The sequence below is a fragment of the Photinus pyralis genome, unplaced genomic scaffold (genome assembly GCF_008802855.1).
Source record: "Photinus pyralis isolate 1611_PpyrPB1 unplaced genomic scaffold, Ppyr1.3 Ppyr1.4_LG10, whole genome shotgun sequence".
Taxonomy (NCBI): Eukaryota; Metazoa; Arthropoda; class Insecta; order Coleoptera; family Lampyridae; genus Photinus; species Photinus pyralis.
In genome coordinates this window covers 5438823-5456955 of record NW_022170250.1, presented here as the reverse complement: position 1 = coordinate 5456955, position 18133 = coordinate 5438823, and the positions used below count along the sequence as shown (strand labels likewise).

Below are 18133 nucleotides of genomic sequence, written 5' to 3'. Positions count from 1 at the left end.
GACTCTCTTTTGCAGTTCGATGCCAAAACAAATGAACGGATTTGAACGACTTTCAAGTCCCGACGTATTTAATGGAAATTTCGATTTCTGTAAAGTGTGCGCCCAAAATATTAAGTTTATACACGGCAAACATAGGTAACTATTTTTCTTTTTTTAATATTGGACAATAGAAACTAAACTGGAAGTAGTGTTAATGACTCCTGGAAAATACACAAATCTATAGCTATAAATTGTAGGCAAAATAAGCTCTTATCAGGTTCCTATACCACCTCTCATCAAATTAAGTGCACAACTTTGATTAATAAACTGAGTTTTTTAACGTAACTTGCAACTCCAAATATAGCGCAACGAAATTTTTTGCACCTTGGACCCAAACGCTTTCGTGGTAATAATTTTTTACTCGAAAACGTGACTCGGATAATGCAGCGCAACGCACAACGTGCTTGGTACGTCTTTAAAAGTCTCAATTCGCACTATATTTACTGGTAAACAAATCTGCCAGCCGATTGTCCCAATTACGCAATGAAGGGGGGGGGGGGGGTTAAAAGGAAAAAGTGCGTTTCGGGAAGGCGAAGGTGGCGAGGATGTGGGACGTCGCGATATGCTTCTAATGGATCAGGATATCCCCCCCCCCCCCACTCCGCGTAAAGGTAAGATTAGGAGGCCTTAGTGGGCGAACGGAAACGTATCGAGTTGCGGTTTTGTGCGTCGGCTTCCTAGATGGACTGCGATTGATAGGCGCCCAGTCGTACCCCCCCCCCCCCCCACTCCGTATAGGTAAAGGTGTGACGCCGTAGGGAGAGAACGGAGTAATGTATCGAGTTGCGGTTTTATGGGTTAGTTTCGTAGTACGATTGCGCTTCCGAGGTATTGGGTCGCGTGCCCCCCTCCTCTCAAATTGCTTATAGATGTCACTTATTTCACTTTTGGGCGTTTATTCAGAAACGCAAAGAAGTAGAGCCTATTTTTTACGTTAGATTCCTCTATCGTTCGGTCGCGTTCGGCGATTTGAGTAAAGGTAAGAGGCGAGACAGCGAAGTCGAAAGATGTCTCTTCTGTATGTTTTAATGTGCGAGGCGAAGCCGAGCAATGTCAACGGTTCTACACAAGTGTTGGACTAGATGGTATTTATAATTACGTTTTATGCCCACCACTATAGATGACACTTTTTTCATATTTTGGCGTTTATTCGGTAACGCCGGTCGCCGTTTTAGAATCGAATTGTCTATGCTGCGTGTGCGCAATTCGCTAGATGAAGAATGCCGCTCTCCCACCAAATTTTTCATCGCCGATCTGAAAATCGAAGAGAACCTGACTTCGTCTATGTTTTTTCTATATGGGTAGATATAGGAGATACCTCTCTCATGGTCAGTAGCGACGGTTTTTAGAACTGGCAACACTGCAATGTGGGACGAGAAGGCGCGAGTGTCGTTTTTGAGGCACTTTTTCGCGAAGTACTCGAAAACGTGAGCAGAGAATGTAATGATACTTTCCCAAAACTAACATTATCAAAATCCCCTTCCTTCATAATGTCGCGTAATTTTGACATATACTGTAGACATGCAGACATTAATTTTTTCTCCTCTATCAGAAATTTTGAAATTTGTTTTCTTTTATGTAATGTCATGGTTTAATTTAGTTACTTAATTACATTGTAATAGGTTTACTCTTATTTTATTTATCTTGCTTATTATTTTTTTGTCTATAGTGCCGCTTACGCAAATGTAACAAACTTCAATTTTGTTCTGTTATTGGATATTATTATCTCGAGTAGTCTTGAAGATATATCGATTGAAAGGCGGCGCCTCCCCCCCCCCCCCCTAGCGGTAAAGGTATGATTCCGTAGTGACAGAATGGGGTAACGTGTACAGTTGCGGTTTTGTGGGTTGGTTTTTGGTACGAGGTATCCCCCCCCCCCCCCCCCCCTCCCCCCCCAAAGTTGCTTATAGATCTCACATTTCATATTTGGGCGCAGAGAGCTAGAACCATGTGTTTTACGTTGGGTTCCTCTACTGTTCGATCGCGTTCGGCGATTTGAGTAAAGGTGAGAGGCGAGGCGGCGAAGTCGAAACATGTCTCCTCTGTATGTTTTAATGTGCGAGGCGAAGCCGAGCAATGTCAACGGTTCTGCACAAGTGTTAGACCGAATGGTTTTTACAATTACGTTTTATGCCCCCCACCCTTGTCTATAGATGACACTTTTTTCATGTTTTGGCGTTTATTCTTAAACGCCAGTCGCTGAGGGTCTCCTATATCAATCGGTCACGTTTTAGAATTGAATTGTCTATGCTGCGTATGCGTAATAGGCAACGTTCTTATTTATGGAGTAATTTGAACGGTAGGTCCCTCTAATGAAAGGAAATAAAATGCGTGTGCAAAAAATCGTACTGCGCATGCGCAAAACGCAACTTTCTTATTTATGTAAGTATCCAAAACCGAATAGGTATACATTACACGAAGAAATGAAGAAGAAACTATCGGAATATTGGTGCTTTTTGAGCCGAATAAAAATTTTTTTCCTTTTTTTCGTATTTTCTAAAATTCTAACGTTACCTAAAAACCACCCTAATTATATTCTAACAGGAATTCAAGAAAAATTCTGTCCGGTAAAACAATATAAAACGGCGTATGCTAACAAAACGGCGATGATAGGCCCATCTAGTCTAGTTACACACTGGAATAAGCAGATTTCAATTGTCCCTAGGTTTTAGGGTTAAGGATTTTGGAAAGGGTGCTGGGAGCAAGACCTCTAATGTGTTTTTTTTTTTGGTTTCTGTGTGACTTCCAGTACTGTTTCAAAGGTTTCCTACTCGGTTTCCTATCTTCCCTTTGCATTCTTTTGAAAGGGCCTTTAGGAGTCATAATGCATTTCTAGTGTTTCCTCCAGAACTCCTTCTTTGCTTTTCTTATGACTTTATTGTACCGTGTGGATGAAGGATCGGTGCCACATTGCAAATGGCTTGCCTAAAAAAATTAAGTCAAGACTACCCTTAATTAAAATTAGTGTAATTGTTATTTCTGTCTGCTTCTATCACATGGAGAAAGCGCGTGCGCACTCTCTTACATCGATGCGTGCATTACGAGCAGAAGTTATGCTGCGTTCTTCTCTTTCACACTGGACAGTACGGTTGTCGCAATCTTAAGCAGCGTGCGAGAGAGACATGTGTATTGACTAACATCTTCTGTGACGTTTTCTTAAAATCCGAGAGGTTCCATTCTATGCTGATACACAAATTATTGGGAGCTGGCAACCGCGCGACGAGGTTCCATTCTACGCTGATACACACATTTTTGAGAACTGGCAACCGCGCGACCTACAAGAAGAGGAAAGGATTTAACCTCAATGCAGAATCACATGTTTGATACTGTTAAATTTTATTGTTTGAAGTTGCTTTTAGTTCTGGGGTAAATGTCTGCTCAATTTATGTTTATGTTTTGATTACATGGTCTTGGCCCCCAGTTGATGTTATATATTTGGTCATGTGGAACTTATCGAATTGTTCGAAATATGATGTGTGTATCGACATGTTTGTAAACTAACACTTCGCCCTGAGGAGACACTCACTGGAGTGGTAAATAACTAACCAGTTACGACACCTAATGCTGGACCGTTCTGGAATCTTAACTTGTGCAGAAACAAATCGTTCTATTTAGTTGTAAAATTAAATGTGGTGTATTTTCCAGGAGGCACTTTACTTTCGGGTGTCCACAGGGTACTGAATCTTTTTTTTTTAGTCATAATAGTAATAATACAAGCGGAAAAAATTCACGTTACTCTACGCCACCTCTATACTCGCGTACGCCTAGCGGGAACAACTGGGAAACGACGCTCAGCTCTGTCAGCGAACAGAAGAGCGTGGCCCTGCATCAGTCTAGGTTAGGAGACGACGGACTAGTACCCTTACGATCTGATATGCAAGATAGGTTATGGCAAATAATAAAAAAGCAAAAGGTACTATACCACATCGGCATCTACTGTGAATTGACATTAATGTTTTATAGAGAAAGGAGGAGGCACTTCAGAGGGAGCTGCATACGTATCGGCAGGCGCTAATCAAACAGGTCTGTCACCAGTGCAACTACAATGACGGAGAGAGAATAGACGACACGGTTAGTATGTAATCGGCGCATTGTTACAGCAAAATCCGAAATGAAAAATACAAGTTAGTTGACCGAATGCCCGCCATTTTGTACTGTCAGTAGTTGAATTTCGTCCATATCTTCACGATTTTGTTTTTAAGCAGAATCTCTTACAGTTTCTCAGACTGTTTGGACTGAACCTCCTAAAATGTACGATACTTATAATTCATTCAGTTGTAATTGTACTTTACGACATAAAATATGTGACAGTTATACTTGATCGTCTCTGTTTGCAAGTCTCGATTCATTGATGGTGTTGGGAGAGTTTACCCAAGTTGAAGGTCGTACAGTTTTCCCCACTGAATATCGCTCGTGGTAACTACAACGTCTGAGTGCTTTTTGTGAATTCTTTGAATTTTGCCAAGACCTATTTACTGCAAGTGGTCGTGTAATTTTATTGAGTAGGAGTTAGATGACGCAAAGTCGCTTAGTTTTCAGTCTGAATTGGATCAGGATCGGATGATGATCCCATATAGGTAAGCAAAAACGTGCTTAATTTGCTCTTTTTGAGTATTACAATGTCCATTTGTACCAAATCAGACGAATTTATATCCAACATGTAATGTTTATTTTGAGGGTCCTTAGATACAAACACCCTGTATATTTTTGTAAATCGCCATGTGAACATGTTTTTATCCAATATGTAAAAGTTTATTTCGAGAGTTGTTAGTTACAACATTCCATACTCGTATAATCTCAGTTTTTTAATATGGAACACCCTATATATTTTTGTAAAACGCTAGATGAACATGTTTTCTATCCAATATGTAAAAGTTTACTTCAAGGGCCTTTGGCTACAAAATTTCATACTCTTACAATCTCAGTTTTTTTAATATGGAACACCCTATATGTTTTCTACCCAAAATGTCAAAGTTTATTTCGAGTGTCGTTAGTTACAAAATTTCATACTCTTATATCTCAGTTTTTAATATGGAACATCCTGTATATTTTGTAAAAATTCAGATGAGCATGTTTTCTATCCAATATGTCTAATGTTTATTTTGAGGGTACTTACTTACAAAATTTCATACTCGTATATCTCAGTTTTTTTTTATATGAACACCTTATATATTTTTGTAAAACGTTAGATGAACTTGTTTTCTGTCCCATACGTAAAAGTTTATTTTGAAGGTTCCTAGTTACAAAACTTCATACTTGTATATCTCAGTTTTTATATGGAACATCCTGTATATTTTTGTAAAACGTCTGATGAACATGTTTTCTATCCAATATGTAAAAGTTTATTTCGAGAGTCTTTAGTTACAAACTTTCATATTTGTATATCTCAGTTGTTTTTATATGGACACCTTGTATATTTTTGTCAGATGAACATGTTTTCTATTCAATATCTAAAAGTTTATTTCGGGGGTTCTTAGTTACAAAATTTCATAGTCTTATATCACAGTTTTATTAATATGGAACACCCTGTATATTTTTGTAAAACGCTAGAACTTCTATCCAATAGGTCAAATATTTATTTCAAGGGTACTTACTTACAAAATTTCATATTCGTATATCTCACTGTTTTTAATATGGTACACCCTGTATATTTTTGTAAAACTTTAGATGAACATGTTTTCTATTCAATATATAAAAGTTTACTTCAAGGGCCCTTGGCTACAAAATTTCAGACTTGTATATTTCAGTTTTTTACATGGAACACCCCGTATATTTGTTTAAAAAGTCACATGCACATGATTTTTATCCCATATGTAAAAGTTTATTTCGAGGGTCCTTAGTTACAAACTTTCATACTTGTATATCCAGTTTTTTTTATGTGGAACACCCCATATATTTTTCTAAACCTTTGGATGAATATGTTTTCTGTCCAATATGTAAAGGGTTTATTTCGAGGCTCCTTAGTTACAATATTTCATAATCGTCTATCTCAGTTTTTTATATGGAACACCCTATGTATTTTTCTTTTCTGAATCCTCAGATGAACATGTTTTCTATCCAATATGTAAAAGTTTACTTCAAGGGCCCTTGGCTACAAAATTGCATACTTGTATATCTCAGTTTTTATATGGAACACCCTGTATATTTTTATAATATCTTAACTTGTTCAATAATCTATTATGGGGTGCTTTCATTAAAAAACTGAGATTAACAAGTATACTATATATACAAAAGCACAATGTACAAATTTCTCCTACCCACAGTCGTTGACTCGCTTTGCACAGGGCGTCCCATTTTCGACAATTATACAGGGCATCTCCTTAAATGTTAGTGCTATGAAATGTTTATCTCAGTTTTTTATATGGAACACCTTGTATATTTTGTAAAAGTCGGATAAACATGTTTTCTATCCAATATGTAAAAGTTTACTTCAAGGACCCTTGGCTACAAAATTTCATACTTGTATATTCAGTGTTTTATATGGAACACCCTGTATATTTTTGTAAAAAGTCAGATGAACATGTTTTCTGTCCAATATGTCAAAGTTTACTTCAAAGGCCCTTGGCTGCAAAATTGCATACTTCTATATCTCAGTGTTTATATGGAACACCCTGTATATTTTTGTAAAACGTCAGAAGAACATGTTTTCTATCCAATATGTAAAAATAATAGATTTTTTAGATACTATCTGGTTACTTTTTAAAGAGGGGGTCCTTAGTTTCAAACTTTCATGCTTGTATATCAGTTTTTTTATATGGAACACCCTGTATATTTTGATCAAAGTCAGATGGATATTTATTCTATCCAATATCTCAAATGTTTATTTCGAGAGTTCCTATTTACAAAATTTATACTTGTATATCTCAGTTTTTTAATATGAAACACCCTATATATTTTTGTAAAAAAACGAACATGTTTTCTATCCAAAATGTAAAAGTTTATTTTGAAGGTCGTTACAAAATTCCATACTCGTATATGTTTTTTTTTAATAAGGAACACCCTGTATATTTTTGTAAACAGTCAAATGAACATGTTTTCTGTCCAATATGTAAAAGTTTATTTCGAGAGTGTTTAGTTACAAAATTTCATGCTCTTATAATCTCAGTTTTTTTAAATATGGAACACCCTATATATTTTTGTAAAAAGTCAGATGAACATATTTTCTCTCCAATATGTCAAATGTTTATTTCGAGGGTACTTACTTACAAAATTTCATACTTGTATATCTCAATTTTTATATGGAACACCCTGTATATTTTTGTAAAATGTCAACATGTTTTCTATCCCATATATAATAATAATAGATTATTTAGATGCTATCTGTGTTACTTTTTAAAGAGGGTCCTTAGTTTCAAAATTTCATACTTGTGTATCTCAGTTTTTTATATGGAACACCCCGTATATTTTTGTAAAAAATCAGATAAACATGTTTTCTGTCCAATATGTCAAATGTTTATTTCGAGGGTATTTACTTACAAAATTTCATGTTTGTATCTATATCTGTTTTTTTATGTGGACACCTTGTATATTGTTGTAAAACGTCAGATGTTCTATTCAATATCTAAAAGTTTATTTCGGGGGTTCTTAGTTACAAAATTTCATACTCGTATATCTCACTTTTTTTTTATATGGAACACCCTGTATATTTTTTGTGAAAGTCAGATAAACATGTTTTCTATCCAATATGTAAAAGTTTATTTCTGGGGTCCTTAGTTACAAAATTTCATACTTATCTGTTTTTTTATATGGAACACCCTATATATTTTTGTAAAACGTCTGATGAACATCCTGAGTTACAAACTTTCGTACTTGTATATCTCAGTTTTTTTACATGGACCACCCTGTATATTTTTATAAAATGTCAGATGAATATGTTTTCTGTCCAATATGTAAAAGTTTATTTCGAGGGTCGTTAGTTACAAAATTTCATACTTGTATATCTGTTTTTTTTAATATGGAACACCCTGTATATTTTTTTAAAACGCTAGATGAACATGTTTTCTATCCAATATGTAAAAGTTTACTTCAAGGGCCCTTGGCTTCAAAATTTCATACTTGTAAATCTCACTTTTTTAATATGGAACGCCCTATATATTTTTGTAAAAGTCATATTGAACATGTTTTCTATTAAATATGTAAAAGTTTATTTCGAAGGCCCTTGGTTATAAACATTTGATACTTGTATATCTGTTTTTTTTTAATATGGACCACCCCATATATTTTTGTAAAATCAGATGAACATGTTTCCTATTCTATACTATAAAAAGTAATATAGGCGTCATCTGTTCTTTTTGTTTTCAAAATGAATAGTATACTGGATTAGGTGAAAAAGTTGTCAGACCCAATCTCATTTTTAAAGGGAACACCCTGTATATTTTAATCTAAAAAGATAGCATATTCATTTCTCTTTTCATAAATATAAGATTAAAAAAGTTCAAAATTCTTTCTGAATCTTTTTGATTTTTTTAACATTTTTTATATCATTTTTTTTTAATCACTGAAATCTTTTTTTACTGTCATCCCTGGCCAGCTATATTTTTGAAAAGAGAATGTAATAATGCTACTTTTTTAGATTACAAAATACAGGGTGTTTCATTAAAAAAAAGATTAGATCTGACATTGTTTTACTTGAATCTGCATACTTATTTAGAAAACAGCAGATTATTCAATAAATATATTTTTTAATCTATAAAGATAGCATATTAAACTTTTTTTTTAAATATGACATTAAAAAATTCAAGAAATGTTTATTTTGATTCAAAAAAGATTTTTAAAAAATCCTGGATAACGAGCTGCATTAAAGTAAACTTATCTTGTCTAGAGTGACAAAGAAGATGGCGATAGTTCGTTTTTGAGGGTCGCAAGCGAGTGCGTTGATTCGCCGATGGCAGCAATGGTCAGTCTCGTTTGTACGAACTTGTGGCTTTTGCGTGTATTTGCTCGTTCCTTAACTCCCCCGATATCCACCTTCTGCACGTCTAAACTGACATTAGGGTTCGTTTTTAGAATTCCGTGGTGGATTCTAATTGCAGCGCGGGCGAGGGCCAAGCGTCGGCGGTCGAATCGCTGCGTTCGGACATATCATGGGAGGCGGTGGAGGAGGGGCCGGCGTTTCCCGAGGGCATCTCGACGCTCTGGGTGCCCGACCATGCGGTCTCGAGGTGTACGGGTTGCCAAACGCAGTTCTGGCTCGGAAGGAGGAAGCACCACTGCAGGTATTATTACGCTTTGTTTATAGACTGAGAGGAGTAAATTGCAAAGCCTGAATTACACCACTAAATTTACTAACTTTAGTATAATTGCTCCTTTCGCCTACAATTCTTTTTTTTTTATCATGGTAGAGGCACTTAGGGACTATGAGTTACTGATAACTTACTTTTAATTTTTACTAAATTGCTACCTACTGAGCAGGGGGAATGATTCTCATTCACATGCCCTGTCACTTTTGAAATCACTAGAGCAGCAATCATTACAAGGAGATCTGAGGGTTTGCCCCTTTTGTTTTGATCATGATTATAAAGGCACTTAGTGGCTATGAGTTACAGATAACTTAGTTATAATAAAATTATTACCGATACCCATTACGAACTCGGACGTTAACTTTTCTTAAGGAGAAACGTGCACTTACAAGTAACACAGATACACAAAAACAACAGATTGCTGTATGCATTTAATAGGTAACAGGTTTAGGTATACTTAAAAGCGCCCTCTATTGAGTAGCAGTATAAACATGTACCTTCCAAAACTGTAAAATTACACTTACGGATTTATGCATTAGATGTCTCTGCAAAAATTTAAAGCCGATGAATACCTCCACTTCACTTAAACAATGGTGGCCCAGCTTACCTCCATATCACTCACTGTAATAATACCAATAATAAGGAATTCGAATTGTCCAACTTTTAACGCTAAATTTTTTGCAGCGACATCTAATGCATAAATGCATAAGCGTCATTTTAGAGTTTTAAACTGTGACATGTTTGTACCGCTGCTCAATAGAGGGCGCTGTTAAGTAAAGTCACTAGATATAGAAAGTACCGCAATCATCCGCCATTTTTGGGCAAATTTGCTGCCAACTTAAAAAAATTGACAAATAAAATCTGAATAGCTGTCATTTTTTATAACCTAACTTCATAGTACTGTCATGTTTTATAAAAATATATACAGATATCTCCAAACAGGTGGAACAATCCCTAACATAAAAGTTACTAGAATCTGGTAACTTTCGCCATTTTTGGGCAAAAATCATGCGTTCTCTCTCTAACACACGAGCCCAATGGATTGCGGTACTTTCTATATTTAGTGACTTTATACTTCAATCTGTTACCGATTAAATGAATAAGGTTAGCTTATTTACAATAAGAACCTTAGCTGAAAAATTAAATCACAAAAACGCCAAGCTAATTTGAAAAACATCAGAGTTGCCATTGGTCACTGTGTAAAATCGGCGCCCTCTCGGCCAAATTGCAAGTGAAAACTGTTAGCGCGAGTTCCTTAAAACGCTCCTCTTAGTTTAGAAACGGAGAATAGTGAGCAATGGACATTTTGCAGAAATTGCGGCCGAATCTTTTGCGCCGACTGTTCGGAGAACAGCACGCCGCTGCCGTCCGAGCAGCTGTTCAGTCCGGTGCGCGTATGCACGACGTGCTTCGCGAAGTTGCGCCGCGACTGCGCCGAGATACCCGACCACTGTAAGCACGTGGGCCCGCAAACGACGACCGCGAATCCGCAAATAACAGCATCCAGTAATTAAGTTTGATTGTATTATTTTTATTGTAAAGTTTTTTGTATTATATCAATGTTTTTAGGTTTACATCTGTCTGGGTTTTGTAAATATTTTCTAGTGCACTGTTTTTGGTCACGTTTTTAGTCGAAATGTTATTTTAACCTACATTTTATGTCGAATCTTGTGATGTGTTTGGAGTTGGCTACGAAACTGAAAAATTTTCCGATGTAGCTTCCACGGTGTATAATCATAACCACGCTTTCTGATCAATGTTCAATTTTCCTGTCCAACTCTTAAACCGTTTTTATAGCTTTATTTTTAAAGTGATGCACATTTTTTAGTTTTAGTAATCCTGTTAACGTCCATTAAATAAAGGTTACTGTGATTTTAAAAGGAAATGTTCTTGAGAAATGCTGTGATGGAATATTTTTAATGCTTTTCATCACTTTAATTTAGACGGTAAACATCAATTGTGACAATATATGTATACACTATTGGGACTCAAAGGTTTTGAAGTGACCTCTGTCTCGAGCAAATGTTAACGAAGAAAAAACACTTCAAAACTTTCGCAGACGATTAAAAAAAAAGACGTTCCGATGGCCGACGGGCGGGCGTGTACTAATTGTAATATATTATTTTCTAATAGGGAAGTAATTGCAAAAGTCAGTTCCGATTTTTAACATCTTAATCCCTTTCGTTTAGAAGCAATAAAAATGGGCATTATAACGATATAATTTTTAGCGGGATTCCCACATTTTCTAAAAGGATTTAATTTTTCAATTTGATAGATTTTGCATTTACTTAAATAGACAAAAGAAGATAGTTGTACTAGAATAATATACATGCATTATAATGTATAGTAGATGAGACAAAATATACACTATTTAACTAAAACCGCATTCAATAATCACTCATATCCTTCTTCAATAGTGTGACTAGAAGGTAGGTAACTTTGCTGCTACCATAACACTTGAAGTGTTACAGGGTGATTCACGTAAGTTTTAAAACTTGCAGTTGAAATAGGAAAGTTGGTTCATAATAATTTTAAGATGGCGCCGCTTTCGTATACACGGTGTCCATTTTTCGAGTGCCTCTATGGGGATCTCGCTACCTGAAGAGATAGCGAGTTGGTTAAATGGGGGCAAAGTTGCGAATTTTCGTGCTGAAAAATAATCTGAAAAGAAATTAAAAATATCTTTAGTAGTTTTGAAAATATCGCAAAAAAACATTCAGACACTTTAATTTTTCGGGAAGAGTGCTTTGGAAAAACAAAACGTTCTTTTATCGTGAACAAAAGTATAACAGTTTGATCCATCTGTCTAGTTAGAGCGTTGGCAGAGAACTAGTTGAGTTTAGATTTTCATCTGAATATAATTGAACCTTCGTTTTGCAAGAAAATTATAATTCAAATTAGAACAAAATACTTAAGAACAAATAATATTTTCGCAATAAATCTAGCACAAACGTAAAAACGTTTTGTTTTTCCAAAGCATACTCTTCGCAGAAAATTAAAATTGTAATTTTAGGAAAAATGAGTTACTGAACCACCATGTGTGATTGTTGTAAAGAGAAAAAAAGACGTAATCTCAAAATGTCAAAATCCAAAACGGCGCCCATAAAAAAAATTAAAGTTGCCACCTGTTTCTCCGTCATCTTAAAAGTTATTGAAAACGGGATGCCATATTCGAAATCTCCATTAAAAAGTGTCTGAATTTAGAAATGTCTAGAACGATTAGTTTACTATGAAATAATTAAAAACGAAAATCAGAAATTTTCTTTTTTTTGCGATATTTTCAAAACTATTGAAGATATTTTAAATTTCTTTTCAGATTATTATTCAACACGAAAATTCGCAACTTTGCCCTCATTTAACCTAATGTCTATCTCTTAAGATAAGCGAGATCCCCATAGTGGCACTCGAAAAATGGGCACCGTGTATACCGGATGTTGGCGCCATCTTGTTTTTTTTTTAAATAGAAACCATTTTCTATTTTTGTTCTAAATGCGCCATTTTATTCTGAATTCAACGGTTCTAAGATTTGCGTAGGCCGTAGGCCAATCTGTCATAGTTTTTGAGAAATGAGAGATGCAAAGGTCTATTCAAAAATTATTTTCTTAAACCATTCAGGATAAGTGAATGCTTAAAATCTAAGGAATTTTTGAGTGTGGCCAACATTTTCGTATACAGAGGTCAGAACAGAGGTTCTACCCTGTATATACAACTTACGACGATACATCATTTTTGAGAGTTGGCAACCGTGCAATTTCTAGGTGGGAAAAAGCCGCCTGCGCCTTCTAAAAAGCAGGAACAAGGGGTTACGGTTACGTTGATCATCTTGTCTTGAAAGCGATCGTGAACGCATCGCTCCATAAATGTTTGTTGTTATTTTGTGTTATTTAATGCAGGTATAATAATTTTTGCATTTTTTTATATCGTATTTGTGTTTTGTATGCCGCATTTTATGTTTTTGTGTTTCAATCTTTGATTTTGAAATTTACTTGATTTAACCGCAATGCAGAATGAGATGTTAAATACCGTTATGCTATTGTTTGTAATTGTTTACGTTTTTGGTGTAATGCTTGCTTAATTTATGTTTATTGATGTTGATTACTTGGTCTTGTCCCTGAAGTTACACTCATAAGTTTTGATCATTTTATTTTAATATGTGGTTATTACCGATTCGTTTGATGTATGTAGGGTCAATTTTATGGTTTCGTTTTTTTAAAAATAATTTATTCGAGTGTTACATGATAAAGGCTACTTCGCAACGTGCAGGGACTTTTCAACACATCCATGTAAGGTACCATTTCGATCCATTTGGATTTGTTGAACTTGTTCTACTTCTGTTGTTGGTCTGGACAAAATGGAATTCTGGGTGACGTCATTCGCGTATTTTAATACTCAACGTTTATTGGCTGAAAGATACGAGACAACAACCTTGATTTTTTCCAATATTGTTTGCCATTTCATTATGCACAGCGTATTACGAAAATGGGGACGACAATTGCGACATCTAGCGGAGAAATTTTACACATACTACCGAATGCTTCACAAATAAAATGTTGCCGTTACCACTTTTATAGTTTCCTACACTATCAGACAGTACTCCATTGTGGGTAGGATATCCATTACAAAAACGACTTCTATTGACCAATTCCTAAAAAAATGTTGTCGATGTCGCGATCTTATACTAACAAGGTGGACACAATTATTTGGCCGTAAAGGAAAAATTAAAAAAATTTTTAATTGTTCTTTAGAAGTCGAGAAGCGACTGCAATTTAGACTTTTCCCATATTCACGAACAAAGACACAGTTACTTTCATGTCGAAACGACGGACGTTTCTCGGAACTTCAGTCGGATGTTAAATATGGTCGTTCTATGTATATAGAAATGAGAAAGGAAATTGAATAGAAACTAATTTTGTGTTTAAGAAAAGACGAAAAAAAACAAACCCACACAACCTATGCGATGCCAGGGAAACCTTAGGGACAAAAACCCTGGGTATAGCTGACAGATCTACACGATCATTTGTTTCTCAAGCGAAAATTAAAGATGCTCCAGTAATAAAACCATTCATGTTTCCGGTGTGTAAAACCGCATATCTTAAATAGTTATAAGATTGTTTTGTTCTCATATATACCAGTATGTTACCTGCGTCCTTCGGGTTTAATTTTTCTTACACTTCTTGCGCTGTTGACTTACATATTGTTCCGTTTTCAAATATCCACGTTTCATCCAAAAAAACACATTGGGGGTTGAGTTTCAGAGTGTATATCTTTTACATAAGCATCTAAAAAATGGATTCTTGGGTATCTCAATCAAACCTTTTCTTTGATTATCAATATTTGCAACAACTTTTCTTAACGAACTTTGAGACCCATTAAATATTTCTTTTACCACCCCCGTGACTGCTTCATTCACGGAGAAAGTGTTAGTTACAAGTACACACACAAACAGCTCAGTAATTTGCACATATTAAAATAAAATGATCAAAACTTATATGAATATTACTTCAGGGACAAGACCAGGTAATCAACATGAATAAACATAAATTAAGCAAGCATTACATCAAAAACGTAAACAATTACAAACAAAAGCATAACTGTATCAAATATGTGATTTTGCATTACGGTTAAATCAAGTCAAAAACAAAGATAGAAACAAAAATATAAAATGCTGCATACAAAACTCAAATACGATGTAAATAAATGCAAAGATTACTACCTGCATTAAATAACACAAAAATAACAACAAATTATCACGATCGATGCTCTCATGGTCGCAAATAAAAACAAAATGCCAAACGTAACGAACGTTCAGCCAGCTTTTTCCCACCTAGAAATTGCATGGTTGCCAACTCTCAAAAAAGTGTGCATCTCCGTAAGTTGTATATACAGGGTGAAACCTCTCACACTAAAGGTTTTTGGTTTAATTTTTTGCATCTCACAATTCTGACCCAAGAGCAACAGCTGTACGTCTAGGTCAACGTGTTGAACGCCTAGATTAGTTTCTTCTTTAATTTTTTTTACTTCCAAATAATTTGCGTAATAAAGACATTATTAACCTATATTTTCTGAATTACAACGATCTGTCTAACATAAACACGTAATTCCAACGTTTAATGTGGTTTAAAATGATTTTTTTTTAATACGTCGAGATGTACGATTGCAAATTCCAAACAAGGAGTACCGTTGGCGTATATAGAGACACCGTTGAAACGACAAGTACCATTGGCGTATATCGAGACACCGCTGTAAATCATTTTTACACTGGGAAACAAAGGTTATTCCTATTTTGATTTGTTTGAGATTGGCCAGTTATTAATTTTCATTTGTTTATTTTATAGCAAATGTTAAATTAACATTTTAATAAGTTTGAATGAGTAGGCTTAGCCGTTCTTTAACCGTAAGGATAGATAAAGTGATCACTTTAACCGTAAGGGACTAAGGGTAGATAAAGTGAAACAGATGACTGTGCATTCTAATGACATCTGTCATTCTTATTTCAAATGCACCATATGAAATGACATTCAGAACATATGACAATGATGTTTGTATGGAAACGATCACGACGACAGAACCTAAGCTTGCTATTTTATCTATCTCTAAATTAAATTCAGAATTTTCAGAAGCTTTACAATCATTTATATGGTTTCTCATCTCGTGAAAGTTAATTCACCCAATGGTTAAAATAACCCTTCATCGTATATTGTAGATTGTTGAAAAGGAAACCCATTGTTTTCCAGTGTAAAAACAATTTCCAGCGGTGTCTCGATATACGCCAATGATACTTTGTGGTTTGAACGGTGTCTCTATATCCGCCAACGGTACTTCTTGTTTGGAATTTGAAATCATCTCAACCCTGTACCCATCGCATCAACTTCTCAAAACTAATGCCCGCATACCTATAAGATGCAAAAAGCGGAGGGATGCCTTTGTTTAGCGGACTTCTGCAGAAAGACGATCGCGAGTAAAACAAAAAGTAGTAAAAATGGAAATAAAAGAAAAATATACCATAGGTATTATTATTTACAGTGTAGTGTAGACAATACGAGAGTCGACAATTATTTTTTACCAATAGGGCAATACATGGCCCTAAGTTTGCCGACATCGATCGGACTCAAATCTTCGACCCATCCCATGTTGCAGTTTGGCGTCTGAAAAGTCAGTCTTTCACTGTGTGCCGTTTCGATATTTTCGCTTACCGTATGCGGTTGTATTGTCATCAAGCCATTCGCCGAGAACGCGTACGGATCGTAGTGCATGATGCTACAGAGGTCGTATGGGTATCCGAAGCTTGTTTCGCTATTCGCTGGTATTATGTCAAAATTGAAAAGCTCACCTGGGGAAAGTTAATGGTTGAATTGAACTAGGTCAGGTGGACTTACTTGGTATAATATTTTGGGGGTAAATTGTAATGTAGTTGTCCCTGTCTGGAACACTGTGCATGTGGTAAAATCCGACGGCGTGCATGAATTCGTGGATAATTTGGTGACGGTGTACGCAGGTGGTTCCCAAATTCATAGTTTGAGGTCGCCCCTGTCTACCAAGCTCGGCGTAACACCCGCTCGGATCGGCATTCTGCGGAAGTAGAATTGCTCGGGCAAAAAATCGAGAAAGCGCCACCTACCGTGATCTGAACCACGCTTCCTCCACAGTATGTTGTCGACTGGTACGGATAAACGCACGTATTCGGAAACCCAGTACTCAGCGTGGTGATTATCAGATTACGGTCCGATGCACCTAAAACAGGTCATCCTAGCCTGGCTGGAACTTGGGTAGTTGTACTTACTGAAACTGCCAGTAATGGTGTAACACACAACGCCTCCCGGCCATCAAAGATTCACATTAGTCGCCGCGTTCCGTTTGCTTGGCAAAAGGATGTCGCCCTCGAATTTGCCACTGTACTGCCATAGATTCCTCTCTCTACCTACAAATCGACGAGTTTAGTCCATTGGCAAACTCAACTTCAGTCGCGTACTCTTCTTTATGTTGTTTCGTAGTGACGAACAGTCTGAAGGAGTTGAGAGGATGACCAGTAGAAGAACGGCGGTTATTGGATCCATTTCTCAGCACTAAAATCTTTGTCAATTTCGTCTAGCGCTTATATAAGAGTTTGTGGCGCGGGCAAATATTATGCACTCGATCTTAAAAAATAAGTGTAACTATTTGCTTTGTAAAATTTATGGTGATAAATTGCGTGTACCTTGGCGTCTTGGTACACAGGAAGAAGACACATATTCTTGAGAGTGTTTGTAAAAACAACGGAAAGTCGCTTGAAAATGAGGTGGCGTATTGTTGACTTTCCAATTTTATTTATTTTCTTGTTCAAATTATTTAATTAGACTACGTTCTTAGGGCAGTTGACGCACATAGTGGTCATAAAGATGGTGGCGAAAAAGACAATCACTAGCTAGACGGAATTGGCACATACGAAAATTAAGGGTACCACGGCATGGTTGTACAACGCACTGGAATATCTCCGCTGTAGAGGTGTATTACATGGGGTAGAAGTCTGCTAATCAAATGCAACCTGCCGAAAATATCAGATTTGACTTTACCGATAATGGCCCTTTTTCTTTTTGTTCTTGGATTTTTTGAGTTATTAGATGCTATCTCAGTCGGCCCTAGACATACCTACCAGGGGGAAGAAATATTCCTAAAACCTGCTCGACATCTTCTTGAAGTCTTTTTGAAACCATCGTGAAATCCTCTTGAAATGTTTTTGAAATCTTTAATTTTTCTTGAAACCTTCCTGAAATCTTCTTGTAATCTTCAACTATTCTAGAAATATTCTTGAAATCTTCTTGAAATTTTCTTCGTATCTTTTTCATATCCTGTTGAAATCTTCTTGAACTTAAAATTTT

At 35.9% G+C, this 18133-nt stretch overlaps 2 protein-coding genes and 1 long non-coding RNA gene across 5 annotated transcripts in view; 1 reads left to right on the top strand and 2 right to left on the bottom strand.

Moving 5' to 3' along the window:
- The window catches only part of LOC116161002 (myotubularin-related protein 4), a 30865-nt gene extending 19374 nt beyond the window's left edge, over nt 1-11491 (top strand). Inside the window, exons 12-17 of one of the 3 annotated variants that reach the window (XM_031474174.1) lie at nt 16-135; nt 3736-3952; nt 4003-4110; nt 8861-8935; nt 9046-9254; nt 10591-11491. In XM_031474174.1, the coding sequence (XP_031330034.1) occupies nt 16-135; nt 3736-3952; nt 4003-4110; nt 8861-8935; nt 9046-9254; nt 10591-10792 (931 nt within the window). In that variant the 3' untranslated portion in view covers nt 10793-11491. Of the gene's footprint in view, nt 1-15; nt 136-3735; nt 3953-4002; nt 4111-8860; nt 8936-9045; nt 9255-10551 lie in introns of all 3 variants that reach the window. The other 2 variants (XM_031474173.1, XM_031474175.1) reach the window with 2 other exon arrangements.
- Nucleotides 11492-16330: 4839 nt separating this feature from the next.
- Nucleotides 16331-16790, bottom strand: LOC116161482 (zinc metalloproteinase nas-7-like). The gene is made up of 3 exons (XM_031474836.1): nt 16655-16790; nt 16472-16608; nt 16331-16423 (listed from the first exon to the last, which is right to left on the bottom strand). The coding sequence occupies exons 1-3, from the start codon at nt 16788-16790 to the stop codon at nt 16331-16333; spliced, it is 366 nt and encodes a 121-aa protein (XP_031330696.1).
- Nucleotides 16791-16819: 29 nt separating this feature from the next.
- On the bottom strand, nt 16820-17193 carry LOC116160951. The gene is made up of 3 exons (XR_004143356.1): nt 17059-17193; nt 16897-17009; nt 16820-16847 (listed from the first exon to the last, which is right to left on the bottom strand). It is a non-coding gene; the product is annotated as an uncharacterized LOC116160951 (long non-coding RNA).
- Between the last annotated feature and the right edge of the window lie 940 nt (nt 17194-18133).

Excerpts from the sequence above, each read along its gene's own strand:
- LOC116161482 (XM_031474836.1), bottom strand. The coding sequence starts at position 16,790 with ATGAATTTGGGAACCACCTGCGTACACCGTCACCAAATTATCCACGAA. Across the intron at positions 16,609-16,654 it reads CCCCCAAAATATTATACCAA|GTGAGCTTTTCAATTTTGAC; the intron begins GTAAGTCCACCT and ends AACTTTCCCCAG. Across the intron at positions 16,424-16,471 it reads TGACAATACAACCGCATACG|ACGCCAAACTGCAACATGGG; the intron begins GTAAGCGAAAAT and ends CTGACTTTTCAG.